At 39.9% G+C, this 23,501-nt stretch overlaps 1 protein-coding gene across 2 annotated transcripts in view; it reads left to right on the forward strand.

Annotated features, from left to right (window-relative positions):
* The first annotated feature begins 3,567 nt into the window (after nucleotides 1–3,567).
* LOC108258098 (dynein axonemal assembly factor 5) overlaps nucleotides 3,568–23,501 on the forward strand; it is a 38,995-nt gene continuing 19,061 nt past the window's right edge. Inside the window, exons 1-7 of one of the 2 annotated variants that reach the window (XM_053687956.1) lie at nucleotides 3,568–4,164; nucleotides 5,128–5,312; nucleotides 11,707–11,831; nucleotides 11,958–12,076; nucleotides 14,501–14,733; nucleotides 17,378–17,605; nucleotides 21,635–21,778. In XM_053687956.1, the coding sequence (XP_053543931.1) occupies nucleotides 3,636–4,164; nucleotides 5,128–5,312; nucleotides 11,707–11,831; nucleotides 11,958–12,076; nucleotides 14,501–14,733; nucleotides 17,378–17,605; nucleotides 21,635–21,778 (1,563 nt within the window). In that variant the 5' untranslated portion in view covers nucleotides 3,568–3,635. The remainder of the gene's footprint in view (nucleotides 4,165–5,127; nucleotides 5,313–11,706; nucleotides 11,832–11,957; nucleotides 12,077–14,500; nucleotides 14,734–17,377; nucleotides 17,606–21,634; nucleotides 21,779–23,501) is intronic. The other variant, XM_017456477.3, reaches the window with a different exon arrangement.

Consider the following 23,501-nt stretch of genomic DNA (forward strand, 5'->3'; position numbering starts at 1 on the left):
TTTGTGTTTACATTTGATAACGCCACAAACTGCGTGTTGTGTCACACTCACAAGAATCACTGCGGTTACTTCTGCAAACGCGCGGAATGACGTCTACACGTGCAATGGGACAGGCTAATAACGCTTAACCTGGCTTAATGTACTGAAACAATGACCAGGGAAAACCATTTTTCTCACACTTTTTCTCTTGTCATAAACACTATCTACTGCTAAGACAACGGCACCATAATCCAAGTGTAAAGACAATATTTTTACGTTAAGCATTTTTTTTCTCCCCATACAAACCCGGTGTAAAGAAAACACTCAATGTCTTAATGCATTAAAAGAGCTAAATCAGAGTACACCTGACTGATGATGCATTGTATTTACAGGCAAACAGATGAACCCTGAATATCAACACAATTTGCAAAGTTTCACGTTAAGCGTTTTCCCATGAAAACTGTTTTAAAGAAAACACTTGGCTTAATGGATTAAAGCCAGGTTTACAATGTATGATTTTTGGCCACAGTTTGGTCGTCTGAGACAAATTTTGAGAATCCTAAAAGATTCCTATAATCCTAGGCCAAAATCGGTAGTCTTTGATTGCTAGTTTGACATGTTCCCTGACAGCTGATTAATGGCCATTGCAATCAAATTTTTCCTCCGATTCACTTCTGGCAGTGTTAGACGATTTGAGGCACAGTCGTGTGGCTTCTCCTACACCATATGAGTCTTCTTGCATGTGTCCATTTTTCGCGTCTTGACTGTTGTACAGTCTAACATTAATGATAGCTGAGAGCCTTCAGTGTGACATGGCTTACAGCTGGGATCATGTTCGTACAGTCTGACAAGCAACAGTCGCAATGAACTATTACAAATTGCACAGTGTGCACCCGCCTTAAGATAGTGATATTAGATGATGCACGCAAGTAGTAGCCTACAAGTCCACTCTCACAAAGAGCACACAGAGCTTTACAGCACGTCAGAAGGAAACACACGATCTAATAGGCTACAGATATGTATACAAACTAATACATTAAACCATGGTTTGGTGTTATGTGTTTTCTCATGGATTACCATTTTGAAAAAATGTGAAAATGGTGACCAATATCCTACCTACAACAGTGCCTTTCTTCTGGCCTTCTTTGCAGAGAATTCATTAATCAGGTCGTCAAAGTCCAAATCCTGAACCAGTTCGACTTCGATGGCCATGAGTTGTTCAAAAGTCTCTGTAACATCCTAGTCCTTGTTCCTTATTCTGGACAATTGGGCATTTCCCAGCATGCTTTGAACTTATAACTTTTGAAAAGAAAAACATTTAATTGTTATTAAAATTGTTGTTAAAAAAAAGTGAGCAGTAAGAAGAAATATGCCTATTTAATATTAATACATGTAACTTTCTGTAACTTCTAAGTAAGGACAAATAAAAATATGCGGGTTATGACTTACCACCCTAAGTGTAATGCACATGGGATGAAGGTGGTATATAATCTATACGTGACTCCTTCACAATGAAAATTAACTCATTGGATCAGTATCTTTGGTTTGTATAGTGAGTAGAGCATTTATATTCCAAGTCTTTCTAAGACCATATCGTGAATTAATTCTTCACATCGAACAACGATAGTAAAATTGCAATTCATCAAATCATTAGGGGCCCCTCTGGAACGTCAGGGCCCTGGGCACATGCCCACTTTGCCAATGCCATAATCCGTCTAGAGACACAAGTTAATGTAACTGTGATGCAAATTATTACTAACAGTTACATTTATTTGTTGTTGTTGCTATTCATGACTAATTGCTGCACTTTCTCTCTTTTCAGTGACAGTTGCTGTATATTGCAAGGCCTGTTCAGTTTTTGTTGAAATAGGTTGAAATTATTGCAGCATATGTGTGAAACACCTTTAGAATGTGGAATGCTCTTCTGATTCATTTGAACAGATTTTATGTGATTAAATTTAGTCAGAAAATTGCATATTTAGCTACCATATATATGATTGTGGAGGTCTTAACTCTGAGAAAGATTACTGGGCTCATATTAATGCATATTAATAATCTGAAGAAAAATGAAGTTATATGTCTTGATAAATCAGAGCTAGATGTGTCAAACACATCTGCAGTCCGAGTGGATATTTTGAAGGATGAAATAGCTCAAGTTGTAAGGCAGTGATATCCACATCTATCCATATGACAAAAAATATTTGGAGTAGGGGTATCAACTACAGGACAGCAATGATTGTAGTTCATGGACCTGAAGGTGGATTACCTGAATTTGGTCAAACTGAGCAAATTTGTGTTTGGAACAGAGGTTGTTTTTCATTTGGAAAGAGTTCTGTGGGTGGTATAGAAAACACTATAGAGCTTACGAGCTGAGTCAGTCCCCTACACAAGCACTTAGTCTTGTAGAAGTCAGTGAAATAACTGATGACTACCCCTTGGCTGACTATTTGGTTGGACGTGTACAGATGGTAACGTTAAAGAGTTTTGTCTGTTGTAGAAAGGTAATAAATATATATTAGAAAACAATATTTATTTTAAAACTAACACATTATAGTTAAAGATCAGTATGGCTGTGCAGTCTAGAATGAACAAAGTAGTTTTTTTTTTAATGATTTTGTTTCCATAAATGGAAAAGCTTTTATCATTAACACTGATGGTGCATATTTTTAGGTCTTATAAAGTTTTTCAGCATGAAAAGTGCTATAGCAGAACATGTTTCCCATGAACATGTTTTTTAGTGCTGCCAAAGGTATTTTCTATATTCACTATTTGTTTGTTTTTTTTTCTCCTTATCCATCTCATACAAACATAGACATTGGACCATGATGACATCAGCTGTACTTAGAATAATTTTAGGTGAGAACAGCAGCCAGAGAGTTGTTTTTCTGTCTGGCTTGCCTGAAACCGTGACAGAACTGGATGTGAGAAGAAGTCAATGCAACCTACCAGACCCCTTTCGACTGCAGTTCATGGATGCCCTTTTTGATAACCAGTTTATGAACATGACTTCCATGGACGAAATAAAGGACAAAGCCACAATCAAAGTAATAAACATGACTGAGTCCCTCAGACCTTTGAATGCTTCTGCTTCTGGCTTTGTATACAGGAAGGCATATGTATAAGGAAATGTAGGGGTGGAAATAAGAACAATTAATAAAAGGGGGGAAAAAAAGGATGTGACAATGACTAGATTGCGTAATGGGCATACAAGACTAAATCATATGTTTATTAAAAAATAGGGAAACATGAAACGGGTGAGTGTGAAAAGCGTGGACACCCAGCAACAGTAACATGTATTGCTAGAGTGTACAGCATACAGTCGAGAAAGATTGCAATAATTAAAAGCACTAAAAGAATTGGGGGGTACGCAATTATTCAATCAAGGACATATTAGGAGATGAAACAGATTATATAATTCGTAGGGAATTATTTAGAGTTATGAATGATACAGGATTCGTAAATAGGATTTAACAGTTGTTGAGTTTTTATTTTATTTATTTCCTTCTCGACCAAGTTGTACTCCAGTCCAGTAGGTGGCGGAAATGCACCTTCTAGTTTGTTTGCCAACCGCTATAGAAATAGCAGAAGAAGAAGATGACGACTGTTTGTCGTGACCATAGCTACCAGCGACTACCACACAACACATCCGTATAATAATGGCGGTAGAAGAAAAACGTGCTGCAACGGAAATTATAAGATCTTTGGCCCCACACTTAAACTGTTTGAATGGATGTGAGAAAAGAACAAGAAAACGAGCATTGGATGATATTAAAAAAGAAACTATCGAGAAAGGTTTGTCAAGTACCGTGTTACAAGAGGTTTTTGCGTGTCTACTGAAGTCGCTTCTGAGATGCCTATCAGATCCTAGTGAAAGATGCCGAGAAGTTTCTATTCAGATAATTGGAGACTTCATAAGATGCGTTTCAAACCCAGAGTCGTCGCTGCCTTATATCATGCCTTCCTTGGCTCAACGAATCTGTGGAAAAGAGACCGTAGAACCAGCAGAAGAGTTGCGGCTGTCCATGATGGAGGTTCTGTCGCTTATTGTGGAGGTCTGCGGGAGGCACCTTGCTCCCTACCTGGACGATATGATCAAAATCCTGCAAAAAACTATAACTGACCCTTTCCCCGACGTTATAAAGGAGAGCTGTAAATGTACAGTACACTTTGCCCGGATTGTACCTGGTGAGTTTTTGGCATATCCACGTATCTAGCCTTCAGCATTAAAATAAATGAACGTTAATGCTGTTTATTGGAAACAGAAAGCTAAGGAATAATCCTAACAAAAAGAAATCAAAATAAGCTCTTACGATGGTTCATGATCAGTGTTGGGTAAATTGCTCAAAAGAAGTAATCCACTACAGATTACTAATTATTAATTTAAATTTGCAATTTAATTAAATTACTGATTACTGCATGTAAAATAAATAAATAAATAAAGATTATGAATTGCTTTACTTTCACGTTACTTTAAAAACCCATCAAACCTACAAAAATACACTCCAAAGTGAAACTCATAGTTTTTTCAGTAATTTTAGCACTCCGAGCCAGGCTCTGAATATTATGTCAATTTAAGTGAGTAGGAGTTTTTGGGATACTTAATCGTCATTTTTAGGAAAACTTTAAGTCCAATCAGTTAGAAAAGATATAGCAACACGAGTCAGAACTGTCTGAAGGTCTGACCCGAGTTTGGTGGTTGTAGCTTTAAAGCTCTATGGCATTTATGTTTACATTCATTAGTTTAGCAGAGGACTATTTAAAATCAGAAATTTTAGTCTCTGAAGAAAAAGAAAAGAGAAGAATAATAAGTTTAAATAGCATTTCAGTATTTTTGCTTTCTCAAGCCAACATAATTAATTATTTCTTGGTCCCTTTTTGTAAATTTCCCGTTTTATATACATAATTATAGATACATACATAATTTAGATACATAATTCAAAGTATTAGAATCTGGATATTAATCTTGGTATTGGATCAAAAAGAAAACCAGTTGCATCACCCCATCTCCAGTGCTTTTTAGACATGGTTCTTTTTCTGCCTTTTCCTTTCTGTTAAGCTGCCTAAAACTTGTTTTGTATTGTTGTTTCTAAGATTTTCTCTTTATTGACTCAATGTTTTGTTATTTATTTGTTGTTTGAAAATTGACAGACCACTTCCACATGCAAGCAGAATGCCTGGTTAAGCCCTTGATGCAGACTATCTCACACCGGCATTCACGGGTGCGAATGGCTGTCATAGAGGCCACTGGGGCTGTTGTCCTCTATGGCACAGCAAAGACTATGGATGATGTGCTCTCTCACATGGCACAAAGACTGTTTGATAACTCACCCCAGGCAAGATTATTTTTCTAGATTAGATTCTCATATTTAATAATGTTGTGTTTTCCCTAATTTAACACACCTGATCTATCTCAGCTAATTATCATGCCATTCATGAACTGCAGACCTGCCAACTTTTACACATTTTGTGATGGAGCTCTAGATTTTAATATTAAAGTAAGGTAGTATGAGCAAAAATGCATCAGAAGTAGTGTTCTTTTTTTCCCCCCGGATAAAAAAAATACAGATGTGCACCAGCATATTAATCTGGAATGATTTTTAATTACGTATATATGTTTCGAACTGGTAGGGGAAGACCCACTTCCATCACAAATGAATAATCTTTTGATCGGTGCTCTTGTCTCTGTCACGTATCGTGACGGAGCGGAGATAGGACGGATGCAAATGCAGTATGAACACTTGTTTATTTTAAAAGAGAGACAGGCAGACAAATCCAAAACGTGATCCAAAAACGTAATCCAAAACAGGCGAAGATCAGGTGATCGGCAAACAGGCATACACAGGGTTAAACATGAATCAAGGTCGGGGTCACGGAAAACAGAGTAGATTAACAAAACGAGAAACATGAACTATGACGAGGAACTGGGAGCGGATAATCCGGCGTGAACTAACTCTAAACATGGAATGTGACTATGACTACTAAACGAACTAATCTAACTCTACAATAATCTTCCGCGCCGTGTGCTGGGAGGCGTGCAGTATATATGTGGACATGATCAGCGTCTAAACTGCTAGCAGCTGAGGGCAATACAGACACACGTGAAATCCCAGCCAATGACAGAACAGGGAGGAGACCTGACAGAAACCTAAACAAAACACATGTGTCCAGATGTCACTACTGTCAACAATGGAAAAGCAGGTGCTCGCGCATTCACACTTAGAGCACGCTGCTTCAAGGGGAAATCATGACAGACCACCCCCCCCCCCCCCCAAAGGCAGTCCTCCCGGAGTGCGATGAGTCATCCCATTTCATTGGCAGCCCCAGCCCCCTGGGCTGAATGTCCCAAGCAGAGCCAGGAAACCGCACAGTGTTCTTGGTGGAGCAGGGAAGCGGAGCGACGTCCCTGGCTGAACAGGGAGGCAGAGTAACGACCACAGCCGGGCAGACAGGCTGAGCGACGTTCTCGGTGGAGCATGAAAGCGGAGCGACGTCCTCGGCGGAGCATGAAAGCGGAGCGATGTCCTCGGCGGAGCAGGACTGCGGAGCGACGTCCTCGGCAGAGCAGGGAAGCATGGCGACGTCCTTGTCGGAGCATGAAAGCGGAGCGACGTCCCAGGCTGAACAGGTAGGCAGAGCGACGACCACAGCCGAGCAGGCAGGCTGAGCGAAGTCCTTGGCGGAGCATGAAGGCAGAGCGACGACCACAGCCGGGCAGACAGTCTGAGCGAAGTCCTTGGCGGAGCATGAAGGCAGAGCGACGACCACAGCCGGGCAGACAGTCTGAGCGAAGTCCTTGGCGGAGCATGAAAGCAGAGCGACGACCACAGCCGGGCAGGCAGGCTGAGCAATGACCACAGCCGGGCAGGCAGGCTGAGCGAAGTCCTCGGCGGAGCATGAAGGCAGAGCGACAACCACAGCCGGGCAGGCAGGCTGAGCGAAGTCCTCAGTGGAGCATGAAAGCGGAGCAACATCCACAGCTGGGCAGGCAGGCTGAGCGACGACCACAGCCGGGCAGGCAGGCTGAGCAAAGTCCTCGGCGGAGCATGAAGGCAGAGCGACGTCCTCGGCAGAGCATGAAAGTGGAGCGACGTCCTCGGCAGGGCAGGGAAGCAGGGTGACGTCCTCGGCAGGGCAGGGAAGCAGGGTGACATCCTCGTCAGAGCATGAAAGTGGAGCGACGTCCCTGGCTGAACAGGGAAACAGAGCGCTGTACTCAGGAGAGCAGGGAACCAGGGCGACGTCATCGTTGGGGCATGAAAGCGGAGCGACGTCCCCGGCTGAACTGGAAGGCAGAGTGACGTCCTCGGCTGAGCAGGAAGGCAGAGCGACATACTCAGCGGAGCCTGCAAGCTGAACTTGGCTATGCTTGTCAGCAGACTCGGGCATGAGCAGAACTTGGCTGTGCGTGTCAGCAGACTCGGGCTTTGGCAGAACTTGGGTGGTCATGTCGGTAGACTTGGGCGTGAGCAGAACTTGGGCGACCGGGTCGGTGGACTTGGGCGTGGACTGAACCTGGGCGACCGTGTCGGTAGACTTGGGCGTGGACTGAACCTGGGCGACCGGGTCGGTAGACTTGGGCGTGGGCTGAACTTGGGCGACCGGGTCGGTAGACTTGGGCGTGGACTGAACTTGGGCGACCGGGTCGGTAGACTTGGACGTGGGCTGAACTTGGGCGACCGGGTCAGTAGACTTGGGCGTGGGCTGAACTTGGGTGACCGGGATGGTAGACTCGGGCTTGAGCAGAACGTGGTCGGCCGTGTCGTTAGACTTGGGCGTGAGCAGAACTTGGTCGGCCGTGTCGTTAGACTCGGGCGTGAGCAGAACTTGGTCGGCCGTATCAGTAGACTCGGGCGTGAGCAGAACTTGGTCGGCCATGTCAGTAGACTCAGGCGTGAGCAGAACTTGGTTGGCTATATCAGTAGACTTGGGCTTGAGCAGAACTTGGTTGGCCGCATCAGTAAACTTGGGTGTGAGCAGAACGTGGTCGGCCATGTCAGTAGACTTGGGCGTGAGCAGAACGTGGTCGGCCATGTCAGTAGACTTGGGCGTGAGCAGAACTTGGTTGTTAGGCTTAGATATTAGCGGAACTTGGTCAACTGGATCAGCAGGCTTGGACGTGACATCAGGAACTTGAGACTTGACTTGGACTTCAGAGACTGGAGACTTGATTGGAAATCAGGGACTTGAGACTTGACTTGGACTTGGACCTCAGGGTTGAGCTCTTGTGCTGGAGCCTCCCTGTTGACCTCTAGCTGGAGCTCGGCAGGTGAGCCCACCTCGTGGGTCTCAGGCTCGAGCTCTGAGGTTGCCAGGTTGACCTCAGGCTGGAGCTCCGGAGCTGCGCCCTCCCCGTAGGTCTCGTGCTGGAGCTCTGAGGCTGCCATGTGGACCTCTGGCTGGAGCTCGGCGGGTGCGACCTTCTCGTGGGTCTCAGGTTCGAGCTCTGAGGTCGCCAGGTTCACCTCCGGCTGGGGCTCAGGTGCTGAGACCTCCGACGGGCGCTCCGAGGTCACCCTGTTGACCCCGGGCTGGATCTCTGCATGGGCTCTCCGGTGGAGTTTCTTATGCTCCCGCCAGCTACTCTTGAAGCATTCCTGAGAGCAGTAGAATGCTTCCTGGAAACCCAGTTTTTTGCAGGTAGGGCATTGTAGCTTGGTCTCCCTCCTGCAGCCCTCAGACGTGCATATCAGTGCCACCTCCTCCACGTTGGCTGGAACCTGAAGCGGATCGGTGGAGGCTGACCTGTCAATCCCCTCATAATAGAGGTTAAAGGGCAGGTCAGGCTGGGGCTGTCCATTGACTCTCCACCCCAGTAAATCCAGACCATGAAGCTGCCCTGGTTGTGTGAACTTCTCCATAAAAAGTTCTGCAAATTGAGTGACATCCTGGAAGGCAGAGGACCCAGTTCTCACCAGCTGCTCCGCCCAGTCACAGGCCGGACCGCAAAACCTGGACACCGAGAACCCGATCCACTGTCTCTTAGTAGGCTTGGGATACGCCAGGCTGCAGAAATATTCCTGGCAGCTGAAGAGGTACTCCAGCGGGTAGCTCCTCAATCCCACTGTCTCTGGCGGCAGTTCAACGGTGTACCGATGAGGGAACTGCACGGACAAGAAATGCGGCCAGTAATCCGAACGTTTCCCGATACGGTATTGTCCTGCTACTCGCATTGTAGCATGATGTCTCCCCTGTCCTCCTGCTGCATCCATGTTATGGCGGAAGATTCTGTCACGTATCATGACGGAGTGGAGATAGGACGGATGCAAGTGCAGTATGAAGAGTTGTTTATTTTAAAAGAGAGACAGGCAGACAAGGTCAGGCATACACAGGGTTAAACATGAATCAAGGTCGTGGTCACGGAAAACAGGGTCGATAAACAAAACGAGAAACATGAACTATGATGAGGAACTGGGATCGGATAATCCACCGTGAACTAACTCTAAACATGGAACGTGACTATGACTACTAAACGAACTAATCTAACTCTACGATAATCTTCCGCGCCGTGTGCTGGGAGGCACGCAGTATATATGTGGACATGATCAGCGTCTAAACTGCTAGCAGCTGAGGGCAATACAGACACACATGAAATCCCAGCCAATGACAGAACAGGGAGGAGACATGACAAACATAAACAAAACACACGTGTCCAGATGTCACTACTGTCAACAATGGAAAAGCAGGTGCTCCCGCGTTCGCACTTAGAGCACGCTGCTTCAAGGGGAAATCATGACAGTCTCAACTTGATTTTCCAGCTTAAAAGATGGTTTCTGTCAAGTTAACTGGAGAATGTTTGAGTTCATTAATGTGGAATACAAGCCCAATTACGAAAAAGTTGGGAAAGTACGGAAAATGCAAAAAAGCAGTCATTTGAGTATTCAGTTCACCCTGTACTATATTTAAAACACATTATTAAGACATTATTTAATGTTTTACTTTGTGAATTTAATTTATTTTTTAAATATACACTCATTTAAAATCTGATAACTGCAACTCCAAAAAAGTTGGGACAGCCACTGTTTACCACTGTGTAAAATCACCTTTTATTTTAATAGTGTATTTTCTTGCTCTGGAGTGGACAGAAAACAAAGTACAACTGAATATATTTTTAATACACATTTTGTCCTTTTGTGTGTTTATTGTGAAATAGAACTGCAAATCTCGAATCTGTGAGGGGAAAAAAAAAAAGTTTTTAGTTGGCACAAAAATGCCGTCATAGTTTTATATTGTACATTCACAGATTCAAGATTCGCTCTTTTGAGTCCAAAATGTCAGTGTCTGTGTCAAGTAGAGTACAAATTTACCAAGTGCATAACAAGTCCAAGTTCGTTCATATTGACTCAAGTCCAGGATCGAGTACCCAAACTATACTGATAACAGCTTGGATGGTCTTTTTCCTCTTTTGCCTGGAGAACATGATGGCTATTTTGTCTAAAAACTATTTGAAAAGTTGTCTCGTCGAACCACAAAAACACAAAACCATTTCAGATGAGTCCGAGCCTAGATAAGTCGGCGGCCCTTCTGGACAGAGTTGATGTATGGCTTCTGCTTTGCATATTAAAGCCTTAACTTGCATCTGTGGATGCAGCGGCGAGTGGTGTTGACTCACAAAGGTTTAACATAATATTCCCGAGCCCATATCAGGATATTCATTACAGATTCCCGATGGTTTTTAAGACGGTGATGTCTGATGGATCAGAGATCACGCGTATTCAGAAGTGGTTTTCGGCCTTACCCTTTACGCACCAAGATTTGACTGGATTCCTTGAATCTTTTAATTATATTGTGCACTGTAGAAGGTGAAATGCTCAAAATCCTACCGATTTTTCTTTGGGGAATGTTGTTCTCAAAGTGTTGGATTATTCGCTGATGCATCTGTTGGCAGATTGGCAAGCCTTGACCCATCTTTACTCTTGAAGGAGTAGGCCTTTTTTGGAGGCTCCTTATATACTATGATTAGACGATTGCCTCACTTGTTTCACATCACCTTCTTATTTCAAGTTATCACATTACTATTTAGTCCTAAATTGCCCCTGTCCCAACTTTTTTTTGGAACATGTTGCATGCATCAGTTTCAAAATAAATGTTTATCTTCAAATAACTATGCAGTTAATTAGGTAAAACTTAACTTAATAACTTGTCTTTATATGTTTTTTTTGTTTGTTTGTTTAAAGACAAGTCAAAGTACATTTACAAATCACTCCTCTTTGTTTTTATTAGCATGTTCCATACTGTCCCAACTTTTTCGTAATTAGGGTTTACAAATATATCAAAGTATGTTTGACTTAAATGACATTAGCCAAGTAAATGGTTGCCATCAATTAACTATATTTATTATGGATGCCACTGAAAATGTTTAGCCAGAAATGGTGAAAAACCCAACATTTGGTTTTTGGCCAAAAATAAATAAAAGCTTTTTAATTGTAATGATTATTAGACAGTGAATGAAACACAGTTTATTTCATTTGTTCTGCAAGTAAGAAGTTGATATGTAAAAGGATTATATTAAAAAAAACTTAATGTGTTATGTTTTTCTACAATTTTATCATTTTACTTCAGACAGATCTTTATCATTTTGTAGTTTATAGTAGCTCTTTGTCATAGGATGTTGTGCTTTGCATCATGGAAATAGGGTCCCATTTCTCAGTCACTCAGGGTAATAGTGAGATGTTGAAATAACCTCTTAATAGTCTGCAACTTGCTATTATTTGCCATGGCTCTTTCTAGGTGAGGAAGGCTGTGACTTTGGTTTCTGGTGACTGGCTTCTCAACCTCAAGGACAGATACTCATACTTTCACAAGCTTATTCCACTGTTGCTGAGCAGCCTCAATGATGAAAATCTAGAGATAAGGTATCACTTAGCAATTACATTATTATGCCATTCCTGATCATAATTATATATAACCTTTTTAAGTTTGGGGTTGCAAGTTTGGTAAAAACTTAAAACAGCTAAGTGGATATTATTTTCTTTGTTCAGGGCTTTGGCATGTGAGCTTTGGAGACAAGTTGGTAATCAGTGGGAGAAAGAAAATGAAGATGATCTGAAGGACAAAATGGACTTCTTACTTTCCCCAACTTTGCAGTACCCTCCTGGAGGTGAGTTTAACAAATTTTGTCATTTGCTGTTATCCTTGGCTCTTTTGTGACTTCCTGGATGAGTAGATGGAAGGTTGGCCACTTTTGAAGTGTAGTCTGTCACCCACGTTAGTTTCTGTGACATCGTTCCTGTTTTCAATTAGTTTGCCAGGAGCTTCTTGCTTGTGTCAGCGTTTAAACTATACTGTTCCTTTCTTTTTCATCAATAATTTTGCGCTATAATTTTCAGTTGTTGTAGTTTCACTTTCTCTTCTGCCGTATTTTAATATTCTCGTAGAACGCTTTTGTTTTTTTTTGTTTTTTTTACTAAAGACAGCAAGCGGAGTACATCCACGTTGGATTCGTCTAAAGGAGAAGATGTAGCACTCATTTATAATAATCTAGGCGTCACACAAAGACCTAGTCATAAATGCAACACTTTTGAAGTTCTTTATACTAACATAACATACGGAGCCACAAAAAATAAGTCTACTGAGTCGATTCCGCTAATTATTATTTACAGATCCCCAGGGTCATATTCTAAATTCCTCTGTGAATTTGCAGATTTCATCTTGAACCTGGTTGTTGCTTTAGATAAAGCATTAATTGTTGGAGACTTTTATATTCATTTTGATAACCCAAAGACCCTCTGAGAACAGTAGTCGTGTCCATTCGAGATTCAGTAGGGGTCAATCAAAATGTAATAGGACCCACTCATAATGTTGGTAACACTCTTGATCTTATACTAACATATGAATTAAATATAAAAGATATAGTTTGAAGCTACCTCAGATCATTATCTCATCTCGTTTAAAATGTGTCTTAACTATAATATATTCACCTTGCCACGCTACCGCATCAGACGTGTCTTTTTATTAATAAAATGTGTGGTTTTAGCAATAACCCCGCCCTTCCCCCCTCCCATATTGTATAATATTGTTATAAATTGTATCAGTGTCTGACCCCAAAGAACCTGACCAGGTGACCGAATGCTTCGAGTCAACATTCTGCTATATGCTAGACAGCATAGCTCCACTTAAAAGAAAAATAATTTGCGAGAAAAAGCTAGCGCCCTAGTATAATGAACAGGTGCACACCTTAAAACAGACCCCTTGAAAATTAGAACGTAAATGGCATCAAACCAAATTGGTAGTATTTCAAACAACATGGAAGGAGAGCCTCCTGAACTATAGAAAATGTCTTAGTGCTGCTAGATCAATCTATCTATCAACCCTAAGTGAAGATAAGAAAAATAATCTTAGATACTTATTCAATACTGTAGCAAAATTAACTAGGACTAAGACCATAACAGAAATATGCACACAATCATTATATAGCAGCAATGATTTCATGAATTTTTTTCAATGGAAAAATTTTAAATATTAGACAAAATATTCAGACTATTAATTTAAAACCAGTTTTATAACTAAGCCTCTAGATAATAGTATAACTATCAGAACAACGATTCGAATGTTTTACTCCCCTTTGAGAGACCAAACAAATGTAGCTAATTTCCTCATCAAAATCATCAACTTGTACAGTATACTATATCCCTTATCTACTGTACTGTGCCCTCCATTAAAATTGGTACCCTTGGTAAATATGAGCAAAGAAGGCTGTGAAAGTGTCTTTATTGTTAATCTTTTGCTGCTCTCATGGATATCACACAATTGCAAACAAAACAGGTTTGTCAAAACAAATCTGTGTTAAATATTATTATTGGCATGCTTTTAGTCAATACTATGTGCTACCTCCCTATGTTCAAGATAACAGCTCTGAGTCTTTTCCTTAATGCCTGATGAGGTTGGCAAGGGATCTGAGACCATTCCTCCATTAGGATCTCTCCAGATCCTTCAAAATTCAAGCTCCACGCTGGTGGACTCTCCTCTTCAGTTCACCCAACAGGTTTTCTATGCGTTGTTAATCTGCCAATACTCCTTGGTTAAATCCATTGTTGAATAAAAGCGAGCAATTAGAATGAGCACTTTTCAGTGTGCACTGTTCACATATTACACAAATAAAAATCAAAAGCTGCTCACAGCATGCTATTCTCAAAGTTAAGTTCAATCTGAGCATGTTGTTTGTGTCAGCTCCATCTTTCTCTGACTCACAGCATTCTTTCCGAAAAGGCAGCGCAAAGCAGACATGGATAAACCTGCCATGTTTACACTCATGTAAGGTTTATTATGCATCACCACTGGTTCAACCTGCCTTCACAACAGCCAATGGTCGACTATGCCCCTGCTGCCACACCCACTTATTAGTTTGTCATCAGATATGCTGAGAATTAACTGTTATAATGGAAAGTGAATGCTTTGTGTGTGTTTGAGTGTTCCCAATCAAGGAAGTACAAGAGATAGGCAGGGCAGACCACGCATCACTTAAAACTGTCCCTATTCTGGTCACTGGTTTACTTTGCACACTTCTCCTCTTTTCTCCTCTCAGTGGAGCGTCCAGGGCTGGGCTGCAGGGAGCTGGTGGTGAGGAACTTGTCTAAGCTAATGCCAGCCTTGTGTCGTGATGCTTGTGACTGGCTTGGTCAGACACGTGTGAAGACAGTGCAGCTACTGCAGGTTCTCCTGCTGCATGCCGAAGACCACTGCACGCAACACCTCCAACAACTGCTCACAACTCTCTACCATGCCTGCACTGACTCTGAACAAGATGTTAGAACAAACGTAAGCTACTCTTTTTTTTATCCTTGTCCTTGTATTGATAATGCGGGTACTTATTTTTAAAATTCAGGATAAATAAAGCATTCTTATTTTTACTCTATGTACTGTAAATCCTCAGTGCAATGTTTATTATTTATGGAATGGTTTGCCCAAACCACAGGTATAGTTTGCCCAAACCACAGGCCGAAAATGGGTGTACTCAGAAAAGGGGCTGCTTTACCATGTTGTTTCTGTCTGTTGTGAATCAAAATAAATCATTGTTTTAAAATTAAAATGAGCCTAAAATGATACGAGGGTTTAGAGCAGCAAAAAATTGTTGCAGCAAAATGTGTCTTCAAACTCTGGTGTGTTCTTTAGACACAAAACTTGATGCACTTGCAAATTATGCTGAAAACTGTTTAAAAATCTCCAAGGATTCAGGAAGACTGATAAAGCCATCTGGATTTTAGTCTAATAGTAATTTTATAGTGCATGTATAAGCTGATATCTCACTTTTTCACATCTGTACATGTGCAAACATAGAGAGGGAAAATTATGTCTTTATATTAGATCCAAATAGTACCCTAACAAAGGTTATTATTGTTTGCAATTTGAAACAATAGGATTTGCCAAATAAATAAAAGATGACTCAAGAGTAAGGGTGTCATCATACACTCTGGTCATGGTTTGATTTGCTTCATGATACTGGCTTCACAATACTGGCATCATGATTTGATTCAGTTTGATTCTCAGGATATTTTGAACAAAATTTGAATGAGGAAAAATTCCATCCATCCATCCATCCATCCATTTTCTACCGCTTACTCCTTCTTCAGGGTCGCGGGGGAACCTGGAGCCTATCCCAGGGAGCATCGGGCACAAGGCGGGTACACCCTGGACAGGGTGCCATACCATCGCAGGGCACATGAGGAAAAATTATTAACTGAAAAGATTGTGTGCATTTATGCTAACTAAATAAATAAATATTGCTATGAGGTTTAATATTGCAAATAAAATTTACAACAGGTTAACCATATCATAAAAATAAATACATTTATAACTTCTCCCAAAAATTTGTTTGAATAAACAAAGTCTCTGACCTAGGACAAAATGATCGACTGAAACATAATCAGCTCTGCAGCAGTGCCTAAGGCATCATTTTAACCAGAAATAGCTCCCAAGTCAGCTAAAATGGCTGAGATCTGTATCCTCTTTTTTGGGCATTGTAAATCACAAAGCTATTGAAGAGCTCTTTTTAATGCTATAACATGGTTGTGTAACCATATACTACAATTATTGTGTAATTATATTGTCAGTTGTTTTGATCACATGAGCAAAAGTATGGACATATCACAGCTTGCAAACACTTTTTTCCTAATTTTTTTTAGCCAGTTTGGATTATATCTGTTCTTGTTTTAGGAATTTTCATCCACTTTTCCTTGCAGAACATTTCTAGTTTTAAGATATTTTTGGGCCATCTTGCATGCATAGCATGATTAAAATCTCAGGGAACTGTGGACCATTTCAAGAACTTAAGCTACCATTTCTTGAAGTATTCATGATAGATTTTGAGGTATGTTTTGGGCCATTTTCCTGTTGTAGAAGCCAGCCTCCATTCAATTGTCAGCTTTGCAGTTTCATTACTGATTGTCACATTTGCTGCCTGAATTTGCTAATATTTACTGGAATCCATTCTTCCATCTACCCATGCAATATTTTTTGTGCAGCTGGCTGCCACACAAGCCCAAAGCATAATATGCTGTCTCTGTGCTGTGATGAGGATTAAATGCTTAATGGCAAGGTGTTCTTTTCATCAAATGCTGCCTTTTTTATTTTTTTTAAACATACCTTTTGTGATTATGATTTCATTTGTACATTATTGGTCCACAGTACTTGCTTCCAAGATGTGTCAGGTTTATTTAAATGTTGTTTTACATATTTCAAACAGTTCACTTTTAGGTTAGAGTTTAGGTAAGGTTTCCTTTTGATGACTCTTCCATGCAGATCATGATTGAGCAAGCAGTAATTTCTGACAAATATATTGGCAGTTCATTTTGAAGGTGTTCTTGGTCTTCCAGATCTTGCCTTGACTTCCACAGATCCCTTAACTGACACAACAGTGGACATTGGAAATTTTATATAATGGGATGGATTAAAAATAAATTTTGCATATGTTAAAAAAAAAACATACAACTTACAAATTTCTACATTTAATAAAGGGCAGACACTTTGTGGTAACTGAAGTAATAGCTTTGCTATTTATAGTGATACTACTAAAATAAATCAGATAATTGATTTATTTATGTAGGCCCAGATTACTTAAGTGCATGAAAGTTTATTTTTAATTTTTTTTGCAGATAATTATGTAAAATAATAATAATATCATTTTGTACATAATTTATCTACTGTGTGAGCGTCTGTGAGTTATATATTCATAGTCGCATCCAAATAGTGTGAGTATTGAATAGATGCACTTGACACTACCAACAGGAGCTGTTTATAAATGTTCAGATTAATGATTTTTTTTTTTTACTTATCTTACTGTTACCTTCTCTCTCTCTCTCTCTCTCTCTCTCTCTCTCTCTCTCTCTCTCTCTCTCTCTCTCTCTCTCTCGTGTGTGTGTGCGTGTGTTGGTCTCTCTCTCTCTTGCATCTTTCCTCCCCCCAGGGTTTGGAGTCAGCTAGGCTCCTAGGGGTGTTTGTTAGCCCAGAGGTCTTCATCAAGCTATTGCTGGCTCATGTGAAGAGCTCTTCCTCCTGCTCCCGTTCTCCTTGGGCTCCTCTAATGGTGTTGGCAGCAATGCTGAAGGGGAGCAACAGGAAGGTTCTGGGTCCACAACTTCTCCAGGTTGGACATGTACTTGCCCATCCTGATGTTTGCCAGGAGTCTCAGCAGGTAAAACAATGAATAATGATTTTGTTGATCTATTGGTCTAGAGGCAGGGTGTCCGTGGGTCCTTAAAAAGTCTGTAAAGATTTGGATTTTATTTTTGCTCGTTGCTTTTTGAGATGGTAAACCCATGTGACTGTGTTGCACTCAGCGTGTGTGTGGCTCATCGGTGTGTTAGAGCGGCTCGTTTCACAGTAAATGCCACTCAACACCAACTTCATCTCCGTCTGTGCTGTGAGTTTGAGTCGCTTTTAATGTGCATTTAGACATGATACGCGTCAGATTCACTTATGATGGTGCAATCTCAAACATTTTTGTGGGTAGCAGTTTATAGCATTTAACCTGATTGGTAATGAGAAGTGAATTTTTAAAAACTGTTGCAGGAGGTCTTCCTGTGGTTTTCCACCAAATTAAAAGCCACCAGTTTTAAAACATAAAAGTGAATTAAGACAGAAAAATATGACTATTGTTATATTACTATTTGTACCCCAAATAAAAATTTATTATTATTATTATTATTATTATTATTATTATTATTATTATTATTAAGTATTTTTCAGTGCAATAGTAATGTTACAAAATAGCAAAGATTTATTAATATATATCTTTTCTTCTTTACAAAAATTTCTGTACATTTATAACCTTACTTGTTACTTTACCCTTGCATTAAATTACAAAAAAATACTCGTAAACATTGCTGCGAGAGGTTTCTAATACATGTGCTGAGGGAGTGATGGTAAATTTGACATCTTTTTCTATTCTGACTGCCATAATCCATCTCTCTATACATTTTTTACTACCTTGGAAATACTGCATTTATTTTTCTTCCACTGTTTGAGCAAATGGTAACTCAAAAAGGATATTTGCTACAGTCGCCCATATATCGCTATAGAGGTTTAACCTGCTATAGTTTACTTAAACCCGGAAATGGATGTAAATGCATGAACACAATCCATTATAGCTGGTAAATCATGTAGCCTGATTGAAGTGACATGCAGACCTAAAAAATTATTTGGATATGTCTTGAATATGGTATAAAAAATTATTACATTTGAAGTGCTGATACCTGCAGATACCCTGAGAGGATTGTGCAGGACTGTTTTTTAATTACATGTAGACAAGCTTGAACAGTCCAGTAAGTACACTCCAAACCTAACTCACGTGTCCCCATGTACTTTGACGTAGTTTTTGAATCTTTGCCGGGAGTGTTGGCAATTAAACTATATACTGTTTCTTTCTTTTTCATCAATGATTTTACGCTATCGTTTTCATTGGTCGCATTTTTCACTTACAGTTCTGACGTATTGAAAAAATTTTCTGAGAACACTTTTTCTGTGTTTTTTTTTTTTTTTTTTTTTTTTTTTGTATATAGACAGAAAGCGGAGGACATCTACTTTAGATCCATCTAAAATAATCTCAACTTAACTTTGACCTAGGTGCGAAAAACACTCAACATATCAAAGATACAACTTGTTCAGTATGAGTGCAGGATGTTTAGTCATTCTTCCTCCGTCGTTAGTAATAACTTTATTTGTGCTAAGTGTATATTAGTTAGCTCTCTGACAGAGAATATTGCAGCATTAGAGGTATGAATCCAGATGGTAGAGAGGGTTAGCTAGGCTTTCAGGGGCTCCAGCAGCTTTAGTTGGGTGTATACCGGGAGCCAGGGTGCCAGACATAACAAATAATCTTAAGGTCTTCGGCAAGCACAGGATTTCAAATATTTTTCATGTAGGAGCTAATGATATATGCCTTCGTCAGTCAAAGGTTACTAAGAGTAACCTTGTAGAGGTGTGTAAATTAGCGAAGGCATTGTCCGATGCAGTAATATGCTCTGGCCGTGGGCAATGTTGAGCCACGCTGAGTAGGCACTACTAAGCATCAGTCGTTAACTGATCGCAGGTTGCATGAGGGAACATAAACTTCAAGGAGAGTGTTGAGGTAAGGGGGTGCTGTTCCAGGCAAGGTCTTGTACGTGAGTACCAAGGCCTTGAATTTGATGTGGGCAGCTACAGTAAGCCAGTGGAGGGAGATGAAGAGGGGGTTCTTTTGGGCTGGTTGAAAACAAGGTGTGCTGCTGCATTCTGAATCATCTGAAGGGGTTTGATGGAGCTGGTTGGGAGGCCTGTGAGTAGTGCATTGCAATAGTCCAGTTTTGAGATAACAAGAGCCTGGACTAGTAGCTGTGTAGTCTGTTCAGTGAGATAGGTCTGATTTTCTTGATTTTGTACAGAATGAACCTACAGAACTGTGCAGTTTTTAAAATGTGGTTTGTAAAGGTCAAGTGGTCATTGATAGTTACCCCAAGGTTTTTGGCTGTCCTAGTTGGTTTGAGTGTGGTTCAGCCTAGCTATAAGTTAAAGTCTCAGAAAAGGTCTAGTTAGTCTGTGACAATCTGGAGCCAAGGCCAGGGAGCAGACAAGCAGGCCAAACCAATCGTCTGCTAGCTGCACTTATGTTCACTTAGGTTCCAAAATATTGTATCTTTTCCCTGAGCTAAACAAAAATTTAGAAATACTCAAAGTTTTAGTAACCTGATTAACATAAAATTTATCATATACAGCCAGGACCTTTCATCTGAAGCTAGGACTGTTAAATATTAGATATCTTATGTCTAAAGTGCTTATTGTCAATGAAACCATTAACAGGAGTTTAATGTATTCTGTTTAACAGAAACCTGGATTAAACCAAATGAGTATGTAGCATTAAATGGAGATGGTCTAACTTTCAGAGGAGGAGGGGTCACATTTTTTTATTATAATCATCTAGGTGTCACACAAAAACCTATTCATAAATTCAACACTTTTGAAGTTCTTTATACTTACATACGTAGCCACAAAAAATAAGTCCACCCAGTTGATTCCGCTAATTATTATTTACAGATCCCCAGGGCCTTATTCTCAATTCCTTTTTCATCTCTAACTTGGCTGTTTCTGTAGACACAGCATTCATTGTTGGAGACTTTAATATTAATTTTGATAACCCAGAAGACCCTCTGAGAACAGCAGGTTTGTCCATTCTAAATACAATAGGGGTCAATCAGAGTGTAATATGGCCTACTCATAATGGTAGTCACTTTCTTGATCTAATATTAACGGGATTAAATATAGAAAATATTGTCACTTCTGCAGTCTGAAGTTATAATCAGGGCATTATCTCATGACCTACAGTTATGTGAAAAAATAAGTATACCCCATGGAAATTGTTGTTTGTTTGTTTTTTAAACATATTAGGGCAAGCAAACATTTGATCTTTGAAACAGTGCCTATTAATAAAGTTAAGTATACCCCTACATTTATCACACTTTCAAATCCTACTCCAGATAAGGTAGAAAATTAATTAGAAAGAAAATGCTAGTACCCTGGTATAATAATCACACACACACCAACAGACCACTTGAAAATTAGAATGTAGATGGCATCAAACTAACAGAAGGAGAGCCTCCTTAACTATAGAAAATCTCTTTATGCTTGATCAATGTATCTAGACACCCTAATTGAAGATTGAAAAAAAAAAAAACCTAGATTCTTATTTAAAGTGTCCCATTATGCTACCTTTGATGTAGTGTGTTATATAGCCATTCGTGAATGTAAAAAGTCTAGATTTTTTTATTTGTGAATGTAAAAAGTCACTAGATTTTAAAACATGTTTATGGGGATTTGTCACCATTCTAATTCATTCCAAAGGTGTTCAGTGGGGTTTAGGTCAGGGCTCTGTGCAGGCCACTTGAGGCTCCTATGTTCCAGTGAAAACAAATAACATTCCAGACAATTGTGTGCTTACAATTTTGAGGCAACAGTTTGGGGTAGGCCCGCATATGGGTCTGATGTTGAGGTGTCCACAAATTTTTGTTTATGTTAATCCCACTTCTTTAACAATTTAACTGCTCTTTCCCAATTTACAGCCAGTTTACCACTTTACAGTCATGTAAATATAAAAAAATATATAAAATCAATTTTATGCTTTAGTTTTGTGCTATGATGACTAACATAGGCCCCATATCTATTTTAAATCTCTGATGCACATTCTTCTCAGACCGTGTACGTTGAGCAGCTGCTTGCATGTGTGGAGGTTCTTCTGGAGGTGTGTGAGGAAGATTGTGGCATCATCAGTCTTCCACTGCTAAAGGTTCTAGTGACCGTGCAATGTGAATCCACAGATCCGCAGATCCATACTAAGGTAAAACAATGTCATGTTCAACCACCTTAAAGTAATGTGGGAAATGCTTCTGTTTTATATTGTGTATATGCAGTGTCATTAATGTCTACTAGTTTCAAAATGTGCCAAAAACACATGCTTTTAGAAATGCATAATGTTTTTTTTTTCTAAAAAAAATTTTAATAACAAAAAATTCTAATAGTGGTGCTGTAGCGAAGCACACATTTTGGCTTGTGACTTGGATTCTGTATGTCTTATTGTGAAAATTGGTTTTGCTCCTTATTCCTTCTCCCAAACAAAAAAAAACCTCAAGAACCATTTACCATTTTGCACAAGTAATTCTAATGAGGTGGAGTATAATTTACTCAAACAGCTCTACCTCATGACTTTGACTGGGTTTGCACAAAGCTTGAAACAGCTATACAGGACAAGATTCTGAGGTCATGTGCAAAGTTTGGTACATGGTCATGCATAAGGGACAGAGCTAAGGTCGGATAACTATTTTTCAAGAACTGTATATCCTCTTGAGCTGAAACTTTGTACTGCATCTCTATGCTAATCTGCAAGTGGATCTTTGACGATGACCTGGTTGCGTAAAATACATGGCTGCTATCAGCCATTTGACAATTTTGAAAGTAGGGTCCCTCTAAGGAGCCCCTATTAATTGATAGTTTTACACAACTTGGCCTCTGAGGGGTGCAATTCATGTTTTTGCACTTAAAAGCAAGCTACTATTAGCCTCAAATTTGTATATCCACTGCTGTAGAATCATTATTTTCTAAAAAAAAAAATAATACATTTTTTTAAATAACAGCTACAGGTTTGGTGTTAAAGGTACACTATGTAACTTTTTTTGTTCAAAATATTCAAAATTGAAATCATGTACATCATAAATCCATCTTCTAAACGTGTTTTTGTCTTACTCTGATTCACTAAGGTAAGCCTGTTTTAAGAATTTATATTTTAGACCTGTCAGGATGTATTTTGTGGGAAATTATGTGCATGCGTCTTTCACCCATGTGTGTCTTGTCATCCATAAACAGAGAAAAGTAGCTCCGGTTACTTTATCGTGCGTAAGGTGTGTGAGTAGTGTAGGTCTGAGATGATGGTGCCGCTGTACTACATCTGATTGAGAAGGGATGTCTGCATGATGTTTTTCATTTGCTCCACCAAGTTTCCTTGGCCGACCTGTGGTCTATGGTCCTCAATGCTGCCCGTTTCTTCATGTTTCTGCAGAAGAGCTTGGACCATCTAGGAACATACCTTGTGTCTTGTTGCTGTGCTCAGTCTTGCTATGTTGCAAAAATTTTTTTAGATGAAACTGTCTTCAGCAACTTCAGCATGTTAGTAGAGTATGTTATGGCTGACCTGTGTGCATATGTAAAAAGAATTCATTTAAATTTAACCTAAAAATGAATTAAGCTTGTAAACAAACATGATCATTATTGCAAACAGTGCCACAGAGTGACATCTGAGAAAACCAAAGCAGTTTTATTTCATCTGTTATCCATTTTATCTCTTCATTTTGCTCATTTTCATGAAGAAAGCCAATAATTCTATAATTGATTATAATCTTCGTTCTAAAGAAATGTTAGCCATAAACGCAATCATTGTAACAGCTCTGTGTGGGAAGAGGGGTGGTCTCACGATTTGCAGCCAGCTCACATGGCCTCAGAATCATAGAGTTGTATGTTTACACTACGTTTGCATTCTTTAACTTGGTTTCATTTCCTCTCTATTGTGT

The sequence above is a fragment of the Ictalurus punctatus genome, chromosome 2, assembly GCF_001660625.3.
Source record: "Ictalurus punctatus breed USDA103 chromosome 2, Coco_2.0, whole genome shotgun sequence".
Lineage (NCBI taxonomy): Eukaryota > Metazoa > Chordata > Actinopteri > Siluriformes > Ictaluridae > Ictalurus > Ictalurus punctatus.